The sequence below is a fragment of the Phyllostomus discolor genome, chromosome 4, assembly GCF_004126475.2.
Source record: "Phyllostomus discolor isolate MPI-MPIP mPhyDis1 chromosome 4, mPhyDis1.pri.v3, whole genome shotgun sequence".
NCBI lineage: Eukaryota > Metazoa > Chordata > Mammalia > Chiroptera > Phyllostomidae > Phyllostomus > Phyllostomus discolor.
In genome coordinates this window covers 185,926,947-185,947,209 of record NC_040906.2, presented here as the reverse complement: position 1 = coordinate 185,947,209, position 20,263 = coordinate 185,926,947, and the positions used below count along the sequence as shown (strand labels likewise).

Here is a 20,263-nt window from a genome sequence, read left to right as displayed (position 1 = left end):
TCAGGAGTTTAACAGCAGGCCTGGTCCCAGCCTCACTGCTAAACTGGGCAGTGGTTTCTCCCACTCCCAATCATTTACAGATGCACGAACTACTCTGAGTGAACCCCACCCTACATCACTGCAGCACCCTAACACCCAGATTGCAAGAAGGTTAACCACTGGCAGAAAGGAAGACAATGGCACACCGCAACATTGTGGCGCATGACTAACTACCTCCTTTAATTCTACTAGTTTAGCTGGGATTTGTAGTCTTTATCTTCAGTTTAGGGATTGATGATGCAATCACTCAGCACATGTTTATTGAATGCCTACTATGTGTCAAACACCCCTTTAAGATGTAAGACATTTACAAGAGACCATCACAAATGAATAAGACAATTACATATGAGGAGGGTTAAGTGCCATGGAAACAGATAACGCAGCGACTTCCTACTTTGAACAGAGTATCAGAAAAGGCCCCACTGCCAAGATGAGGGGAGTAGTTGCCTGAAGGAGATGAGAGTCACGCAGCTGCCTGAGCAAACAACGTTCCAGCCCGAGTGCCTGCAAAGAAGTCCTTTTACTTTTGTCAATATTGTCTGCATACAGAGAATTCAATTAACAGAGCAAACTTTTTCTATCCAAACATTCTCTCTTCCAGTCTCCATTCTAAGGTCATACTCCTCTTAACATGTTTGATTGAGTGACCATAGATAATAACACCTATCAATTATTGACCTCTAGGGAGCTAAAATTCACCTTAACCTTAACCCTAATTCTAATTTGTCAATTTTCCCCAAAAAGAAGCTAAGCCTAAAAAAGATTACTATGTAACTTGCCCAGGGCCACCTCCAAGCATGAGGCTGCCATATTTCATTCCAGGGCTGTCTGATGCCAAAGCCATGTTTTAAAGAGGTGTGTCTAATTGTTTCTGTCTACTTTGCTCTAAGATAAGTATAGGAAGGCATCTTTTAACCACAGTGGATATATTATAAACAACATAAATAATTTCTGGCTGTCTGTGTGAACTTCTCTAAGTCATTTCACCTCTTTCAGAATCTATTTCTCATATATTAAACAAGGAGGCTGCACTAAGTCATCTGTTAAGTCTGTCCTACCCACAAAATACTATTATCCTGTGATATATTAACTTTGGCCGCTTTAATCTTTTGAGTTCTATCAAAGCAATGATACAGTTAATAACCATGTATTGATTACCTTTCCTGAGCCAAGCACAATATAAAACTACCATGTCACAAAATACTTTTTAAGGATTTATGATATGCTTTAGCATAGAATATATAAAGGTTTGACCCGGATTCCAGACAAACCAACTCAGAGTGCTTAATTTGCTTTGTGTTTCAAGTTTCAAATGCAGGTGTGTGACCACTGGTTATGGTGATATTATTTTTTAAAAAACTGTATCAGAAGATGGACTCCCTGAAAACATCTAAAATGAAAGACAAAATTACTTCTCCTACCCACCTATCAAAAACAAAAAACCAACAAAAACACATCTCAAATGACCACGTATCGCCTCACTGTCTACTCACGTCACTCTGCTCATTATTGCCTCCAGAGCACCTTTCTCAGCTGCCAGCATTAGAAATAAACACTACAGGGCAGCACCCTGTCCATCTGGTTCCCGCCCATGCCCATGGCGTCTAACACTGTGCCTACTATACAATAAGTAATCTACTCGTGTTTGTTGAAAGAAATACATAACTGAATCCATTTTAAAATTGAGGATAATTACAAGTTTTAAGAAACCAATACCAGTTTTCAACTGAAATCTTGAAATATAATAGTCGAACTTAGACTCTAACCATCTACTACTGAGGCAGACTATAGAAAACACCTAATTTGATACAGATTTAACCTGGACTTTATGTAGACCAGAGGTTGAAACTGAAACACTTGTTGAGCCAGGCAGGAAACAGAAATAAGTAAGTGGGTTAGGTGGCAAATTGCCTTATGCAATTCACAGTCACAAGAGCCAACCAGAAGGCAAGTGAAATAAAGCCACAAAAGGAAGAACATTTGTCTAGTGGCTTAGCATCACAGTGTCCTCAAGGGCTGGGGACGGTCCCTATGCTCCATGTTGTATGGATATAATTAATGTTAAACAACTAAATGAGGTTAAATCATTACCTCACAGGGCTAAAAACATAAGATCCATGATATCTGATGAGATTCACTCACTAACCCACAAGACTCCTGCCGTCCTTCTCCAAACTGTCATCTTTATGAGGGTGGAGGTTAGTGACACCAGATACATGCACTGCGGAATGCTGGCTGTAGTGCAGTACTGTGGATGGAGTCTCACCCTGGCATGTGTGAAGTGGAGGATTGTGGCCCAGAGGTTGAGGCTGGCAACATCTACCTGCCCACGACTGCACGTGAGACCTCACCACCAAGCACTGAAAGATGATGTGGCCTGGGCAGGTCAGAGATGCAGCAAGTTTTCCCAGAAGGACTCCCATGTGCAAAACAGGCCTGGTTCCTTTAGCTGCCAGAGATCATGGACAGCTGTGACTGAGTTTGCACATCCTCCTAGTCACCAAGTTTCAAAGTTCTGAAATTTAGGGATTCTTCCATTTTCCCTCATTTCCAGTCAGTCATCAGGTCTTACCAAATCATCCCAGCTGCCTTTCGCACCACCCTTTTCTTTCCGTTTTCACAGCCCCCATCATGCTTTCAACAACTTCTCTCTGATGGCACATATGGTACAAGCAGCCTCCTAATCTCCTCAACCTGGGTCTTTTCTGTCTCTGGTGTTTCGTACAAACTGCCAAATTCCCTCAGAGTAAAGGCCACATTGAGGTTCAAAGCCTTCTGCCATCTGGCTTTTACCAAGCTTCCAATCTTTCCTCCCATGAGCCTCCAAATCTCAGGAAATGATTCAATCAGCAGTTGCTTAAATGTGCCTTTTAAGTTTTGCTTCCACACCTTTAAATCATCCCTCCCACCTTGGATTCCTTTTCACGGCCTCCCCACCAAGTCAAATGTTGTCAGTGTTTACAAAACCTGCTCACCAGCATTGCCCACAGTATTGCTTCCTCCTTTAAGTGCTGAGAAAATTTAATAGCTCCACTGCATTCTTCATACTAGTTTTAGAGGAACCTATTGTAATATCGGGTTCCATGTCACTCTGTGGCTGTCTGTGTCCTGCTCCCAAATTAGAATATAAAGTTCTAGAGATCAACAAGTGTTCTTTGTATGCTTGTAACAACCAGCACAGCATTTGGGAAGTGAATAAATGCCCCATAAATACTTGTTGGAGCCATCCCAGAAAAATAACCAAAGAAGACTTTTCTTCCTCCTGAGTACGAAGAAACCAAATTCAAATTAGTATTTGCAGGATTACTTTACATCCTGTAATAGAGTCCAGGGGAAATTTTCTGAGGCCTGACTAAAGCAGTTTGAGAAGCAAAATTTCATTTCCCTATATATAAAGTCTTCTCGCTTGCTTCTGAACATCAGGTAACACCAGAAGGAAGCGAACCAACTTCCTTGGTTAATAAGACACAAGTATTTTGAGAATTTATGTTTGTATTTTAAGAAGGACTAATGACTTTAGCATATACTGTTGAAATGATTTATGGAAAGTCATATACAAATTCTTATGAATAACTCAAATGTCAGTGGGGAATAAATTTATATGTTCTGACTTATTTTTCCTATATCAGCATCACAGGTGATTTTTAAATATGTGCATGCATCTATATTTATTTATTTTGGAGCAGTGTTCTTTAAATCAGGATGAGAGTGCATGAAGAAATATGACCATACCTGTTTCCTTCCTACCAAACCTACCAATAATGCAACTTGCCATTAACTGGAGGAATTTGTAGAATTAATGTGTTAGCTCATTTCTCATGTCAATAGAACTTTTGATGAGTTATCCCCAGAGCATATCCAAAACTTCTTAACATTTCACATCTCCCTAAATGTGATATTTTGATATACCCTACCTCCTAATAGTCAAATCCCTCTTTCCTAATGCAAATGCCCCTATCTGTCTAACGTCCTGATGTTATAGTAAGGTTGAGAGCACTTCTAGATTTCAAGTCTACAGGGATTAAACAGTCACCAGTGACCCTCCTCCCTTCACCTTCACACTCCAACGCTTTCAGTTCTGTCAGGCAGGGCCATTTCTCTCCTTTCCCTCTAAGCATGCATTGGGAATAAGTTGAAAGACAATGCCACTTCTATTTTTGAAATGACTTTTTATGATGGCTTCTCCTAAAATACCCGTAAGGATTTAAATAAGTGAAGGGAAGTTCCATTGACTTTGTAGAGCCCACAGTTTGAAAGGATCGCTTTTCCTCATTAGTTCCAAAGTGCTCTGTATGGAACACAGTGCAAGTACTCATTCGGCTTTCCAGACTGCACATGCTGTCATTTATTACATAAATGAATGTTAATGACCCTTATTAAATGTTAATAAATCCAATTATTATTGACATTGTTAATTGTAGGAATGGCATGATGGGTGAACAAAAAAATATCACCAGTTAGAAATACATTTCTAAAAAAATTATAGATGAAATACCATGATGTCTGGGGTTTGACTTAAAATATGCTAGTGTGTAGCTGGTGTGGCTTAGTGGGTTGAGTGCTGGCCTGCAAACAAAAAGGTTGCCAGTTCGATTCCCAGTCAGGGCACATGGCTGGGTTTCAGGCCAGGTCACCATTTGGGAGTGTATGAGAGGCAGACAATCTATGTTTCTCTCGCACATCAATATTTCTCTCCCCCTCTTTTTTTCCTTTCCTCTCTCTCTAAAAATAAATGTTAAAAAATATTTCAGGCTATAAAAGGGGAGATAGATGAAATAAGATTGGAAAAATGTTGAAAATTGTTAAAACTAGGTGATAGCTTCATAGCGGTGTATTATATTGTTTACTTCTGTGTATCCTTGAAATATTTCAAGATGAAATGCTTAAACACTCCATAATGTTCTACTCTACTTGTTATATTATTACCTTTTCACCCCTCTTCAATCACACTTCCAAGGCATATACCACCAGACTGTATATCCTTTCCTAAGGAAAGAAAGAACTGAAGAACCCATTGTGGATGCAGCCAGGGGTCAAACGTCACTTCTTCAAGGGTCAAGGTGCTGGTCACTTCTTTGGCCACAGGGGTCTTGTGAAGACTGAGCAGGATTGACATCAGATAATGAATTTTCTCATTTGTGTGAAGCACCTAAAATTATAGGAGTCAGTTTTATGAGACTATTTATAAATTTTGGCAGTATGCACAAATATTAGTGGGTTTACTAAACTTGTACTGAAAATTCACTATGTGTACTTTATAGATCATTGCTGCGGGTACTTTGGTGCTTGGGGATGATGAAGAATTGCATGTTCTATTGCTCAATAATAACACAAAGAGCAAAAAGAAATTTCCAATGGCCCTGAACTTAACAGGGGCAGCTTTGGCATGTAGAAAATATTTCACACAAATAGTGACAAAGAATCCTTCATAAGTAAAGGATATTCAGGTGAATGAAGTTTGTTTGATACAAGCACCACAAGGACACAAGGTAGTTAGAGCTAGGTGTGGAAAAAATGCTCATACACAGCAGTTTTCCCAAATGGGTCCGTAGTTATAAAATCAATTGGGCCTTTCTGGAATAAAACGTATAAAAAGTGGTACAGTAATAAAGAATTATTTATAGTTCTTGGAAAATTTTTAATTACTCGCATCTGGAAATAATGCTTATAGTCTTCCCCAAGAACTGTCTCTCAAAACCCACTCCTTATTTCAGTGGCTGTTATCTGGCCCTTACCCGGCAGCTCCCAGGGGATTAGCTCACATGCCAGAGAGGATGACTTCTGGGGCAGAGTGACCTCAGTAAAAAGACTTTAAACATTTCACAAGGAAGAGTGGAAGGGAAGAGGGACAGCTAACCTGGGAATGGAAGGTTAAGGTGACACAGAATAGCTACTTTTAAATATTTGAGATTTTATTTTATAAAAGAGAATAGATCTGTTTTATGTAGAATCAGTGAGGGAAGTTTCAAGGAACCAGATTTCAGTTAAACTTACAAAGAGCTTTCTAACTCTGGAGCAATACTTTAATGAAATAGATAAATACTTTGAAGAAATTTATACTTGCCTACTTACTGAAGTTTGAGAGATATTTTGCAGACTGCTCAAGAAGTCATCCACAGAATGGTTCTAGTCTACACATTGTTTTTCTTTTTCTTGAGATTTACATTTAATGATATTTTTGCCACAGTTTTACTTCTAAAATTATATTTTATTATAAAGTAAGAACATATCACCAGAAAATTCCACTAATAAATTATAGACCACTTACATATTTATGTGTGAAACATACCATGTGTTTATCTAATATTTTAGCAGACATAAATTTTTAAACTTGTGTTAAGAACACTGAACATGAAATCCATCCTTTTCATGAGTTTATAAGCGAGTTTGTAAGTGTACAATACAGTACACTTAATGTACTTACTGTACACTTACTGTCAACCACAGGCGCGAAGTCGTTCAGCAGATCTCTCGAACTCACTCATCTTGCGTAACTGAAACTTTACACGTACTGAATAGCAACTCCTCATTTCCTCCTCCCATGGCCCCACTTCTCTGTGTTTGACTACTTTAAATAGCTTCACACAGTATCGTGCAGTGTCTGTCCTTCTTGTCTGGCTGATTTCACTTAAGAAAATGTCCTCAAGTTTTAGCCCTGTTGTTGGAAATGGCAGGGTTTCCTTTTTCAAGGCAGAATAATATTTTATTGCATGCATCTACATTACCTTTACCTGTTCGTGTGTCCATAAACATTTAAGTTGTTTCTGCACCTTAGCTGTTGTGAACAATACTTCAGAGAACATGGCAGCGCAAATAACTCTTTGATTTCCTGGTTTCCACACCTTTTTTTATACTAGTTTACAACAAGAGAGTTTGTGCCAAATTGTAAATTGATGCACTGCTTTCTGCATCAGTAGAGACTTATTATGGAAAAAAGTCAATGGAACTAACAGTATCTTAGTGACATGTCTGAGTACTTTGCAATGGCAGGAACTTATCCATTAAATAGTAAATACTAGAGACTTCACAGTAATCAAGTTATCACATAATAAAGCATATTTAAATAGAATTTCCTTTTTATCAGTAAGGTTTATATTTTCCTGATTGAGAATGTGTTTGAAAGTCACACATCACAATAGTATAAAGTTGGAAGAAAAAAAAGGAATCATTGCTGTTCCCTGGAACTTATTGTAAGAAGTCTATTAGATGGATGTGCACTCGGCAGAACTTTTAGGTTCAATAAATAATACATGCTGTATATATGCATGTGCTACTGTTTGGAAATATAGATTCTGCTATGATTATAAAATAAGGCTTCATTTTAAAGTGTTACTGAATTAAAATTAGCTCTTTTTTAATATGCATTTTTCCAAGCACATATACTAAAAGTATATATGCTTTTTGTTACCTAACAAATGGTTAGGTAACAAATGATATTTTCTACCTAACAAAACTGTATTTGTTAAGTAGAAATCCAAGACTTTTTTTTATGTGATGAGTGCTCTCACACTAGTAAGTCTGTGAATTGCTCAGGACCTCTGCATACAGCTGGGCAATGTGCTGATTGCAAAAAGCACGGGGTCAGGGTGTGAGTGGGAGCCTGGCCCCACCCCCACGTGCTCACCCAGTCGTGGGCCCTGAGAGTGAAGCTCTGACAGGCCTAAGGTGACCAACCATGACCATTTGCCCAGGACCAAAAATCCTATAGCCTTGGAGGCCCTTCAGTCCCTGTCAGAGTGTGATGGCGGGTCACCTATTCAGGGCACAGATGTGCCGTGTGTGCTAGCGTCATCCTTGGAATCTTGCCAATAGAACCGTACTCCTGAAACAGCTGAAATCATCAAGACATTTTTTACTTTACTTCTTTTTTCTCCTTCTGTTTTCAAGGTGAAAGAGCCATGTAATCATGCCAACATCCTGACCAAGCCTGATCCAAGAACCTTCTGGACTAATGATGATTCAGGTATTATTGGAAACATGCACTCTGGCCCTGTGATGGACCGAGTTCTGGAGTAAAGCATGATGCAAAGACAACATTTAAGAATAATTTATGGTTTACTTGCTTATACCTAGTCCAACACTTGAATATACCTCAAAATTATTTTTTAATAATACAAGACCCTTTGTAATATCTTTTTTTTTTCAGTAAACATACATTCCAGCAGGTACAGCTTTCTGGATTTTGAAGTATATTCAAGTGTTGGGGGCGTGGGGGGAGGTGGAGAAGCAGAGAAATGAGTCCATTTCCTGGAGTGGTTGACAGAGCAACAGGATAAAGGAGGCTTTGTCTCCCAGGGGAGGGGAGGCATTAAGAGCCCTAAGGTAAGTCATATTTCAGAATACTTCATGGAGGGGAAGTATGACTTATTCTATCAATCTTGGTGTATAAATTGAATCAGAATCAGAGGGATGCCTATTTCTAAGATCAGAGAATATGCTTCGGTTATATAATTACATTCAGACAAAGGGCAGGGTATGTTCTTATAGGAAATATAAAACACCTTTTCATTCTTTTTCACAAACACATTAAGCCATAAGGCCTAATTGCACAAAGTAAGGACACTGGAAATGAAAAGGGGAGGTTAAGCAAAAGGAGCTAAAATAATTAAGAGAGTGTTACTAGCACTTTCTTCACCCTTTCTCATTAGATAGAGAACAAGTGATGACACCTAATGTTTGTATTAAGCCTCATAGTTTTACAAAGCTTATTCACAAAATTCTGATTTAGTGTTTGGGGCAACCCTGCAGAAGGAGAGGGGGCAGGCTGCCCTCCCCCTCCCTGAGGGAGAGATGAGATCAGAAGCTGAAAGAGGTGAGCCAACATTTTTATAGCTCATGACCAGAAAATACCAGGCCAAGGAGCGAGACGGAGAGCCTGCGTGCCCAGTAATGTATTTCACTGCCCAGGAAGAAGATGCTCTCTCGTGAGCAGCAGCGTGGGCTAAATCGTGCTTTAATCTTTTCTTCATCAAAGAGAGTCAGAGACCATGCCTATTAGCAGAAGCATGAGGGTTTCAGGAGGGGAGTGAAAAACCCTCTGATGCTTTTTTTCAAAGACCAGGCTTATGGTCTAATGTTATTATCAATTTCATCTGTCAGCAAAACTGTTTTGTCTTGTTTTATGTCTTTTGAAGAAGGATGAATAAACATGAATCTGAATTGGCCTATTTATGCCATCATATTGGTACATTAGCCGAACAACCGCAGAATAAACAAGCCATCCACTGCCTAAGACTGCTATTAAGAGCTATAGCACACATATTGTGAAGAAAATCTCGTAGAAAAAAACGCCACAATTAAAAATAAATGATTCTCGAAGTAACGGAAATGGGATGGGAGGGGAATGTATACAGGACAGGGCCAGAAAATGATGCTCAGACACTTTTCAGAGCTGGAGAAATGGTTGCGAGAAACACTAATGCACAACATAAACAAGAAATAGAAACAGGAGTAGTTCAGACCTACTCATTTTTAAAACTTTTAAAAATATATTTTTGTGTCAGCAACCGGGTTACAAAGATCTAATTTCCCCTCTAAAGCAGCTCATCTTTTCTTAAAAAGTGTATTTTATTGATTATGCTATTATAGCTATCCCATTTCCCCCCCTTTATTCCCCTCCACCCTGCACCCCACTCCCAGCAGCATTCCCCCACCTTAGTTCATGTCCATGGGTCGTACTTGAAGCAGCTCATCTGATGAAGATCTTCCTAGACTAGGGTTTTTGCTCAGTGGCTTTTTTGGTGGGGGTAGGAGCTAATGATTCAATCAATTACCGGGATCAGAGTATTAAAATCTCCACCAGTGGTGGCAGAATCACCTTTTGCTTCTTTTAGTTTAGCTGATTTTTGCTTTATCTATTTTGACGTTCTAATATTAAGCACATGTACTTTCATAATTGCTATGATTTGCTGATGAATTGGTTATTAATTGTTATAAAATGTCGCCCTTTATCTTGGTACAAATATTTGTTCAAAGGCTACTTTTTTCTAATATTAATACAGCCAAGCCAGCCTTCTTATGCCTACCCCTCACACGGTGTATCTTTTCTATCCGTTCACTCTCAACCTGTCCGTGGCTTGTACTTAAGGTGCTTCTCCTACAAACCTCATATAGTTAGGATTCCTTTTCAATCCTATCTGACAATCTATTTCTTATTTGGAATGTTTGGACCATGTACACTTAATGTGATGGTTGACCTCATTAGATAAAACTATACTATTTTGCTATTTATTTTCCTCATGTCCCTTCTCTTCTTTGTTTGCCTGTTTTTCCTTTCCCGACTTCTCTAAGATTACTTGAATATTTTTCAGAAACCAGTGTGAATGTATCTATTGACTTAGTGGTAACTCTAGGAATCACAATAAATAACTTTTACGTTTTCATAGACCATTTTAGAAACTTGAAACTGTATAGGTCCATTTCCATCACTTCCCCTTCCATTCTTTACATTGTGGTTGTCAAAAATGTTACTTCTACATATGAAATAAAGCCTATATTACAATATATTTCAAGAAACACAAGAAGAAAAACATCTCTGATATTTATTGTGATGTTTACCACTTATGAAATTTTACATTTCTTCTTGAAGATACAAGTTTCCCTCAGAGATAATTTTCTTATAGCCTGGAAAAACTCCTTTTTGCACTTCTTACAATGCAGTGATTCCCTGGCAGTGATATCTCGTAGTTCTCTTCTATCTTTATGATATGCCTTTGTAAATAAAAATATCTTCATTTTATTCTTAAAAAGTACGGTTTCTAGATATGGAACTGTGAGTATTCTATAACTTTAAAGATCTGGGTCTATGATCCTCTGATCTTTATAGTTTCTAAGGAGAACTCAGTGATTGTTTAAGTTATTGGTACCCTGAGTGTAATGTATTGTCATTCACTGGCTGCTTTGATTGGTTTTTTAAATCTTTGGTTTTTATCAGTTTGACTACAACGTGTCTAGACTAAGATCTATTTTTTTAAGACATATAATGTCAGGTTTAGGAAATTAAACATTTTTCTGGTCTATTCGTACTTTTCTTAGCATTTGAACCTGAGGGGCGCAATTGTTTCCACTGTGGTTTCTGCACTGCCGTGTGCCCTTTCTCCTTCAGCTGGCAGCACTCTGACTCACCCGTGTCCTAAAGCTTTCCATTCTGTTCCGTGTAAACACGAGCTAAAGCAACTCCACAGCCATCTTTTGTCAACATGCAAATTTATGAGCCTATTGATGGATTCTTACCAAAGGTAATATTCTAGTCGCAGTATGAATTTTATTATGGTAACCTTTTCAATTCCTGAAATAATTGTGATAAAATGATTCCACCATTTCCCATGGAAGATATATTTCAGTAAATGGAATATTTCCATTCAAAGCCGGCATCACCAGAAAGTATTTTATATATTTAATCTAATACATAGTCTCTTGATACCTCGCTTAAGGAGAGTTAAATATTAGCGGAAACTCGTCCACTTTGTGTGATAGAAATAGAATTTAAATTTAAAATTATTTTTGTTTGTATGTAAGGAATTCTTGAGGGTTAGCTCACCCTGAAATCTGGTGAGATTGCCCAGCTCTTCCTGCTCTCTCTCTTTCTACACCAGCTACCTGGGGGCAGGCCTGGCAGGCTCAGTTACCATAGGCGGATAGATACTGACAGTTGGAGAAACACAAGTAATTTTTAAAAGGCTTCTAAAAACATATAAACATAGCATATATTTATCATAGGACAGAAATGGAAAATAGAAAAAGAAAGAAAAGTAATCACCCATAATCTTACCACCCATACTTTTCTTTTTGATTGGACTTGACCCTCTCATGCATTCCTAGCATTTGTTCTGACAAAATGCAAACCGGCTGCACAAGTTCAGGCTCTTTTCTGTTACTTTTAGTTTCAGGCTTTGAGACCTGTTTGTTTTCGCACACCTTTGTTTTTCAATTGCTGGCCCTAGAGTAGTCTGTTAACATTCTCTTACATTAGAATTTCAAGGTAGGGTGAGTTTCCCCATACTTTCAGAATGTATGTTTTTCCCAATATGATTATTGGTGATACAGATAATGTTGTTTGCTTAGAGGAAGTAAGATAATAAAGTGATTAAACAGTAAGGTTTGTTTTGCAAGGTCCATGATTTTTACCAGGCACTCATTTTGCTGGGTGAAAATATATGTAAGTCCTGTCTGTCTTCCCTGGGCTTTTACTTGAGGTCTCCTTTTAACAAGAACATGAAATTATACCATTGGGGTGTTCAAAATGCCTAGATTTCTTTCAAGAAAAACTTAAAGAAAAGAATCGTATTTTTTTCATATTTGTAAGAATCTCGTACAAAATTTTTCCCAGAGAGAAAACTTAGTTTTCCTAGTATGCATTGTTTCTTTATAGTTCTTAATGATTCATCATATTTTAAAATTTAGCCCAAATTTCTGGAAATATAGAAATCATAAAGTGGTACATTCATATTTATTCAGGAACAGTAATAGTTTCTATATGAAATGTAGAAATAAAATGATTCAATTTGAAAACATATGGGCCACAGAAGTGTTTTAGGATTTCAGAGAACATATGAAGTTAGATCATTGAATTAATACAAGAGGAAAGATTCCATTATATAGATTTTTTAAGTGAAGAAACATAATTTCCAGATTTTTAAAGCAAAAACATTCTCATATTTATATGCAGAAAACAGTTGCTTCATCTCTCCCAGCACGGCATGATCTAACAAAACAAGGTGAACACAATCTGCTTACACGGAGATTTTCCATCTGACACCTGATGACCAGTGTAGACTTTGCTTCTTGCTAGTAGAGGTAAACCACTTAGTAAAAATGTACGGATCCATGAAAACTCTTTAATGTGCAAATAAACAAGGATCTGGAGTGGGAAAAATGTAGAACAACTAGCAGGCTTCAGGGCAAACTTTGGCCTCACGGTCAGTCGGCCTCCAAACTAGTCATGGGTGCGGCCTCAAGTTGAAGAAGAAATATAACAAATACGATGAGGATGAAAACGAGAACACCTACAGGCTCCTTTCCCTGGCTTTGTTTACAGGATCCTAGGTCATTATATGAAGGTCTCATCTGGGATGTTGCTTTTTATTTCTGAGACTCTGGTGAGAGGCTCACCTGAGACAGGTTGAAGGAAACCTGCAGCATTGCTCTCTGCTCCTGAGAGAGTGTGGGCTTAGAGCTGCAGGAGGGTGTGGGGACTTGGTTGGACAATGCAGTCTAGTCTTCTCGGGGGTGGCATCCCTCACAAAGAGCTCATCATTCATGATGAACATACTGGACTTGCTGGCAGGGGTAGCGACAAAGGTCTGGGTGAAGATGCACACAGAAGCCTGAGACCTTCCTTCCACTTCCCTGAATGCTTGGTTAACACTGGAGAAGATCATGCTTTCCTGCTGGAACCCCATGTCCAAGACAAAGGAGCTGAGGTCATGCAGAGTTTGGGGCAACATGCAGGATGAACACACTAGGTCATGTTTTGTATGTTTTAGCAGTTGAAAATGCAGTTTGGGGGCCTTGAGGTTTTTCATATTACTGTTATTTTTGAAGTACTCAAACAAGCTGCTTGGGTCTGGATCTTGGGTGGAAGGGAATGGCCAGGAAGAAGCAGGACTCATTGTGATAAGCACCAAGGAGACTGTCTGTCTCCAAAGTCGTAGGTTAAGTAATATTACTGCAGGAATTGCAGAGCTTGACTCTTTACAACATCGGGTCCTTAGCATTTTTATAGGGCTTTATTAAGTAGTGTCTGTCAGTGTCCATGGTAATTGGTGGGGGTAAATCCTGGCCATCCAAGGATAACGACTTGGGGACATATTTCCTGATGGCTCTTACACAGTGGATTGGTCTGGGAAGGTGCAGCACAAGAGGTTCATTCTCTTCCAGACACGGCTCTTTGAGCTTCGGGTCTTTGACCTTTCCCAGCTCCCAGGTGGAGTTAAGCTCATTTTTAGAGAGGTTCAGGATCTTGATTGTGGGGACCATCTGCATAATATTAGACAGGCCATCTAGCTGGAACAGACAGTTGTGCAAGTTCAAGGACAACAGCTAAGGGAAATTCATTTTGATGGTCTGCAGGGTGGCAGTCATGCAGTTTCTTCTAGTCAGGACTAGATCAATATCAGGGTCCACCATGTCTGGGTCATCTCAGGGCAACTAGAGATCAACAGCTTTCTGGGAGACATCGTATCGTTTCTTCAGGGTCAGCTTTGGCTGTCCCATTTTTTCTTGCTCCAATTCATCCCACGCAGAGTAAGTAAGGTACACAGAAGTATTGACAATGATAGATCCCTTTTTGCTCTCATCACAAATCTTATAGCTGACACCCATCAATGCAGAGGCAGTGCTAGCATCGTAGGCAGAGAACCAGGTCCTGTACTGCACACAGTGGAAGTCCACTGTGGTGAAGGGGGCACTACAATGGCTCTGGATCGAATCTGTTAGCCATGTCTTATCACACTATCTTCCATAGGGAACTGTGACCTTGAACCAGCTCAACTGGGTTCCACCTTGTGTGTTCTCCCCCATTTCTCTCTCAAGATGTTTTCTATTACTTCACAGAGTAACACAGATTCAGCCTTCATTATGCCATTTTATTCTCCTCCTGTCATGTCCCGTGGTATAGGGAGTGTGTCTTACTTGGTACTTCTGGACATTCCTCATCTCCATGTTTTCATCATCTCTCTGGAGGGGTGAAGACGGAAGCTCTTATCCACCACGTTGATAACGAGAGTTCCTCGTGCCAAATTACCTTGAAAACAACGCCAACCTTTCTTTCTTCCTTGAGGTGAGCTACCAACATCATTATCTTCTTCATTTTTCTATGTCCCACATCCCTTTAACAGAAGATCACATTTTTGTTGTTGCTGTCTGTTGGATATATTGTCTCATTGAGCAAACTTAGGAGTGCTGACTTCCAGGAACTTTTGTGGCAGGGACATCAAGATGGCCCATGAAAATCTTTTAGGTGGGCTGACCTCATTTACTGGGGTTCTACCTACTAACACAATGGCTCTCTCAGTAATAAAAGGCATCTTACCCACATTGAACAATTCCTAGGATCATGTAATGCTAACAATGGGCGTAGCCTTAGGAAAGGACAGGGCACAATCATAAGAAGTCTACTCTCATGCTGCTTTTGACTCCTCTACTTCCCCTACAAACTTTTCAAAATCAAACTTGGGATTCATCTCCTCTGTCTTAGATCAGGTAGCCACAATCACCCTCAGTGTCCTGAGCCACATCTCCTTCAGTCAACTGAGCTCACCTCAGACCTGACCGTGACCATTTGGCCACGCTTCCCACTGGGTGTGACAGCAGCACCTGCTCAACAGTTTGCCATCTGCTATGGTTGGTGCCATGAACCCTTGAACAGGGCCGCCTGAGTTTGCCTCCAACTTCAGTGCTTATTACCTGTGACTTTGGACAAAAGATTTCACCCTTCTGTGCCTCTGTTTCTTTCACCTGCAAAAATGAAGTAGTGATAGTAGATCATAGGGGTTTGTGGGGGTTAAAGAAGATAATACAGGTAAAAGGTATTTAGCACTACACATAGCATATAGTTATGGGTCAATTTCTGTTAGCTCTTCTTACTTGGAGAAAGAATTATGTCATTTATACAAACTTGAACATATCCCCCTGCTCTCCTATAGGGATTACAAAATATGGGTTGAGAGAATAATACATTTCATTTTGCCGTTACTGTTACTATGTCCTACTTTACTGGACCTATAGCTTGATTTTGTTCTCCCTGAACCATGAAGCTTGCCATTCACTGTCTCTGTTGTCTCGGGCCCCAGACCGAGAAGCTTCCTGAAAATAGACATATGGTAGGGCATAGTATCCTCAAACTAGAGAGAACCTTAGATACCTCCTGGTCATTTAGATAAAATATTGCATCTTAAGCAAAGATCTATAACATTTTGTGTGACTTTAACCATTACCGTGATTTAGAGGGTTCCAAGTTCATGGGCAGGTATTTATTCCGGTGAGTAGCAAACTGTCATTTCAGAACCCCTGTTTAAAGATACTGAGTCATGCCCATGAGCACTTAAGTGTGTCTGACAGCAAAGTTCATCAAAGCCAGTGCCACGACTGTCCCGCTGCCAAGCGAGTGAATGTGTGACTGTGTACTCGGGTCAGCTCTGGGCGGAGAAGCCCCCTTCTTTTCCCTTGGATTGTGTAAATTAAGAGTTGGCTTTCCGAAGCTTTACAGGTAGGGCAAAATCTATATCTGCCTTGGATGAACTCACAGTTCACTCTTCCTCTTTGTTAGGACCAAAATTACTGTTATTTCTGCTGTTTTACTCAAGGCTAAACTAACCGTGTTTCACAATGGCTGAGTTTTCTGATTCCCCAGGGCTCTTTAAATACTGTGTGAAAATATTTTAAAATATTTTGCCCTTCTGCCCATTTTATCCAAGTCATTCATTTCATGCCCAAGATCTTTGATTTCCAGAGTATTAAAGAATGTTTTGTTATGGTTAAAGTGGTGCCAAGAAAATTTCTCACTTAAAAAATACAAGGAAAATAGATTAAATGCAACTTAATCATTTCAGTAAAGTTATTTTCCCTGTATTTTAATAACCCTTTTCTGCTGTCATTATAAACATCAGACTAATATGACAGCAGATTGTTTTTAATGTAGTGAATTTTAGTTGCAGATAATGTCAAAATATCCTAATGTATTTTGTTATTTTAAACATGCTGAAATCTATTCAGCCTTTGACAGCTTTCTTTTTGCCCCACAAGAGTGTCCCATAATGCATGCTATGTAGTACATAAGACAGTGTTTCAGGAGGTTATATATCTACCACAGGGAAAATAAATGAAAATAGAATTTTGGATTTTTGCCCTTAATAATAGAAGCATTTTATTTAATCATATATAAACATATATTTCAAACTCTGATGAAAAGCTGTTTTACGCCTTTAACATTGTCCATAATAAAGAGAATAGGCCAGTGACTAATAATGAAAGCAGGCTACACAGAGAGTGAGGCGGCCCACAGAGAGGGGCGGCGGGAAAGGACAGAAAGTGAGGGACCAGGAATGGAGTCGGGGCGGATGGGGGCAGGAGGCAAGAAATGGGAAGCGGAGGTGTGTGTGAGCCCGGGAGGCTCCGAGTGGGAACAGACCTAGAAGTTAGGGCAGGGAGCCCCTAGCAAAGTCATTTGGAAAATAAGTTGAAGCAAATCAACCCTAAGATTCTTTCTTATTCTGAAGCTCTGTTATTCTATGAAGGTAGACACTGACTATAAAAAGAAAATTAAAAGGACTTAGAAAAAAATTGACTCAGTGTGGGCTGGGGCCCTTCCCATGACCCTCCATCCTCAGACATGCAAGACGGTCAGTTCTTTTCCAGTGACCACCATTTTGGCTCTTAAAGAAAAATTTTATACTAATAGTTCAGTTGCACTGTTTTATAAGTATTTAATTACATAATACACATGAATTTCCAAATTATTTTCCCGTATCTAATCTTATCTGATCTTTCCAAATGCCCTGTGGGTTTTAGATTAAACAAAAGGGTTGTCGACCCTCAGGATACTTGGAGATGTTCAGTAACTTGCCCAAAGCTGAACACTGGGTTACAAAAGCGAAAACACAAGTGAAGTCAGATTTCCTGGGAGCTCCTCCAGTTCTTTTTCTACAGCTTCCAGAAGGTATGAGAGGGGCTTTTCAATGAAAGTAGCTTGAATGTGGGGGAAAGAATAGTGAATAAAGGATGAGATTTGAAATGACATGTCATCTTGCCTTTAGGTACGGGAGTTGAGGAACAGGGGACAGGAAGGCAAGTGCAGGTCTTGTTTCACAAGAGGGAGACACCTTGGGTCCCTTTCTGTCCAGTGGTCTGCTAGGTTCTGTAGAGGAAAACAGTCTTCCCTGTTGAAAAACTCAGGTAGATAAGCTGGACAGACACAGGTAGACTGACTATGAATAACACAGTGTAAGCATAAGTTCAAGTAATTACAGCTGCCCACAGATACACAAAGGACTGCCCTTTGGAACAGGTAGGGAGGCAGATTACTTCACTGGTTCAAAGCAGAGCTTTTGGTGACAGAAAAACCTAGACTTGCATTCTGACTTTGTCATTACTAGTTACATTGTGTCACAAAACTTACCTCTTTAAACCTCAGGTTTTAGGATTTGTTCATAAGGTCATTATGAGGATTAAGTGAGAAATTCCATTAAAGGCACTAAAACGTCGTGTCTGGCACTGAGCATGATCATTCAGTGTTAGCTATTATGATAGGCGCACTAAGCTGTGGAGTTACAGAGAGGAGCGTGTTCATCTCTGCTTATCAGGCTTGCCTTGGCACCGCTGTTGTGCCTGGCTTAATCACGTGCAAAGAGCTATTCCTTAAAAAACTTTCTTGAGGTGATTTGAACCTGGTCTAAGGAAGAACTTTACTGACTGAGGCTAGTTACCAATGGTAGAGATAGCCTGGGAAGTAGAGGTGATTTTAGTGAATATTGTAAGGGGGACTCATATAGTTCCTAAGGTCTTTTTGTTACCAGACAGGAACTGAACCGGCCAGTGGTGTGTGAGTTCTTGATGTCATGCAGGAAAGATTCACAGTACGAGGCCAGGTGATTTTGAGAGTATGTGTACTAAAGCTGGAGACAGTGACACAAGGGGGGGCTTAGGGCAGAAAAGCAGCAGGAGAGAGCCAAGGCGCAGCTGCTTTGTCTCGCTGAGAAGTCAGAGTAAAGGGGGCCTTGAGGGCAGGTTCAGGGGCTTAGCCCGAGTCAAGCTACCGCTCACTGCCAGTCCCCTGGGGTCCCTTCGAGCTTAGGAGGCGCATGCCTGAGAGGGAAGAAGAGGAGGAAGGGAGAAGCACAGGCGTGCTCCGGGGAGGGAGAGTGCACTGGGTGCTCTGTCCGAAGGACTTCTAAGGTAGCTATTTAAAAGGAGGCCCCAGGGGAAGGTCTTAATAGAATATTCATCAGCTTACCTGGTGTGCCCTTTCAGAGTTGTGGTCTCCACGGATTGGCCAGTGCCAGGGCAGGGGGTCATTAATACAGCTGTCCTGAGGTCAGTGATAGTGTCCCTTGCCTGGTTTTGCTGCTTTCCAGGGCCTGGAACTGAAATACAGCTGAAGCCTGGGTGCTAGCTCTAGGGCAGGAGGATGAGGGTCCCCAGCCGGCAGGACCAGTGATGTGCCGGGGGAGAAAGCCCACCCTGGGGAGAGGCCTCCCTGAGGGCCAGGCCATCCACCAGTTTTGCCTGTCGCTGGGCACCTGGGGCTTTCCACCCAGGGGATCTTCTATATCTGGCTGTAAATTGTTCCGCCAGTTTGTTCAGCTCAGTTGTCTGTCTCAGTTTCCCCATTCCATTTGCCAAGAAATTTGGCTGGCTTCTTACCACCTTGCCTCACTGTTAACACTAACAGAATCTGTTTACAATTCTACACAAAGCACGAAATGAAGCCAGCAGCACTGTTCAAATAAAAAAAAAACAACTTTCAAGTATATACAAGTTTCAAACTTTAAAACAAAGGAATAAAGGTCACACAGAGCGTGCTGGCTGTGAACCAAACTGCCTCACACGCGTGAGCACACGGGAACACCAGAGCCGAGGTGACCCGTGGTGGTGTTGTTTTTAGAAATGGCAACGAGTCTGCAATGATGCAGCCCCGTGTCTTCGCCCAATCTCTTTGTGGGACGAACAATTAAAAAGACATCAGAGAAAATCGGAAAAGATCGCTCTGCGAGGAAAGGCAGTTGGCTCATGTGGGGAAGGTGAGACGTTAGGTCCGGCGTACCGTGTTCCGACCAAGCCGCCTGTGTCAGACACGTTTCTCCGACCCCTGGAGGCAGTCTAGATGGGTCCGGTGTATCTGGTCCTCTCTGACCTCTTCATGCAAATGTGCTTCCTAATATTTTGAAAATATTAACATTTTAATATGTAATGTACCATGCATGCTATAAATGTATATATACACATAATATAATGTGTGAAATATTAATTCTAATTCTCCGTAACCCTTTTAAGGAAAAAGATGGGAAAGGAGTTGCAGTCTTGGGGAGCCTGGAAGGTCTCTGTCCACCGCACAGAAACCAGAACCCTAAAGAACAGGAAGTCCTAGGGAAGGGAAACGGGTAGTGGGAAGACACAGGAAGAAGGACGCAGACGAGTGGGCCTGAGACAGAAACTGTCCGTCGGGCTCATTTCTGCCCTTTGGTTACTTGTTCCCATTATAAAAGGAAAAGGCTTAGAGCGGTGGGCC

At 40.4% G+C, this 20,263-nt stretch overlaps 1 protein-coding gene across 1 annotated transcript in view; it reads left to right on the top strand.

Moving 5' to 3' along the window:
- SGK1 (serum/glucocorticoid regulated kinase 1) overlaps nt 1-20,263 on the top strand; it is a 111,970-nt gene that overhangs the window by 70,994 nt on the left and 20,713 nt on the right. Inside the window, exon 3 of the mRNA XM_028509086.2 lies at nt 7,927-8,002. Coding sequence (XP_028364887.1) covers nt 7,927-8,002 — 76 coding nt within the window. The remainder of the gene's footprint in view (nt 1-7,926; nt 8,003-20,263) is intronic.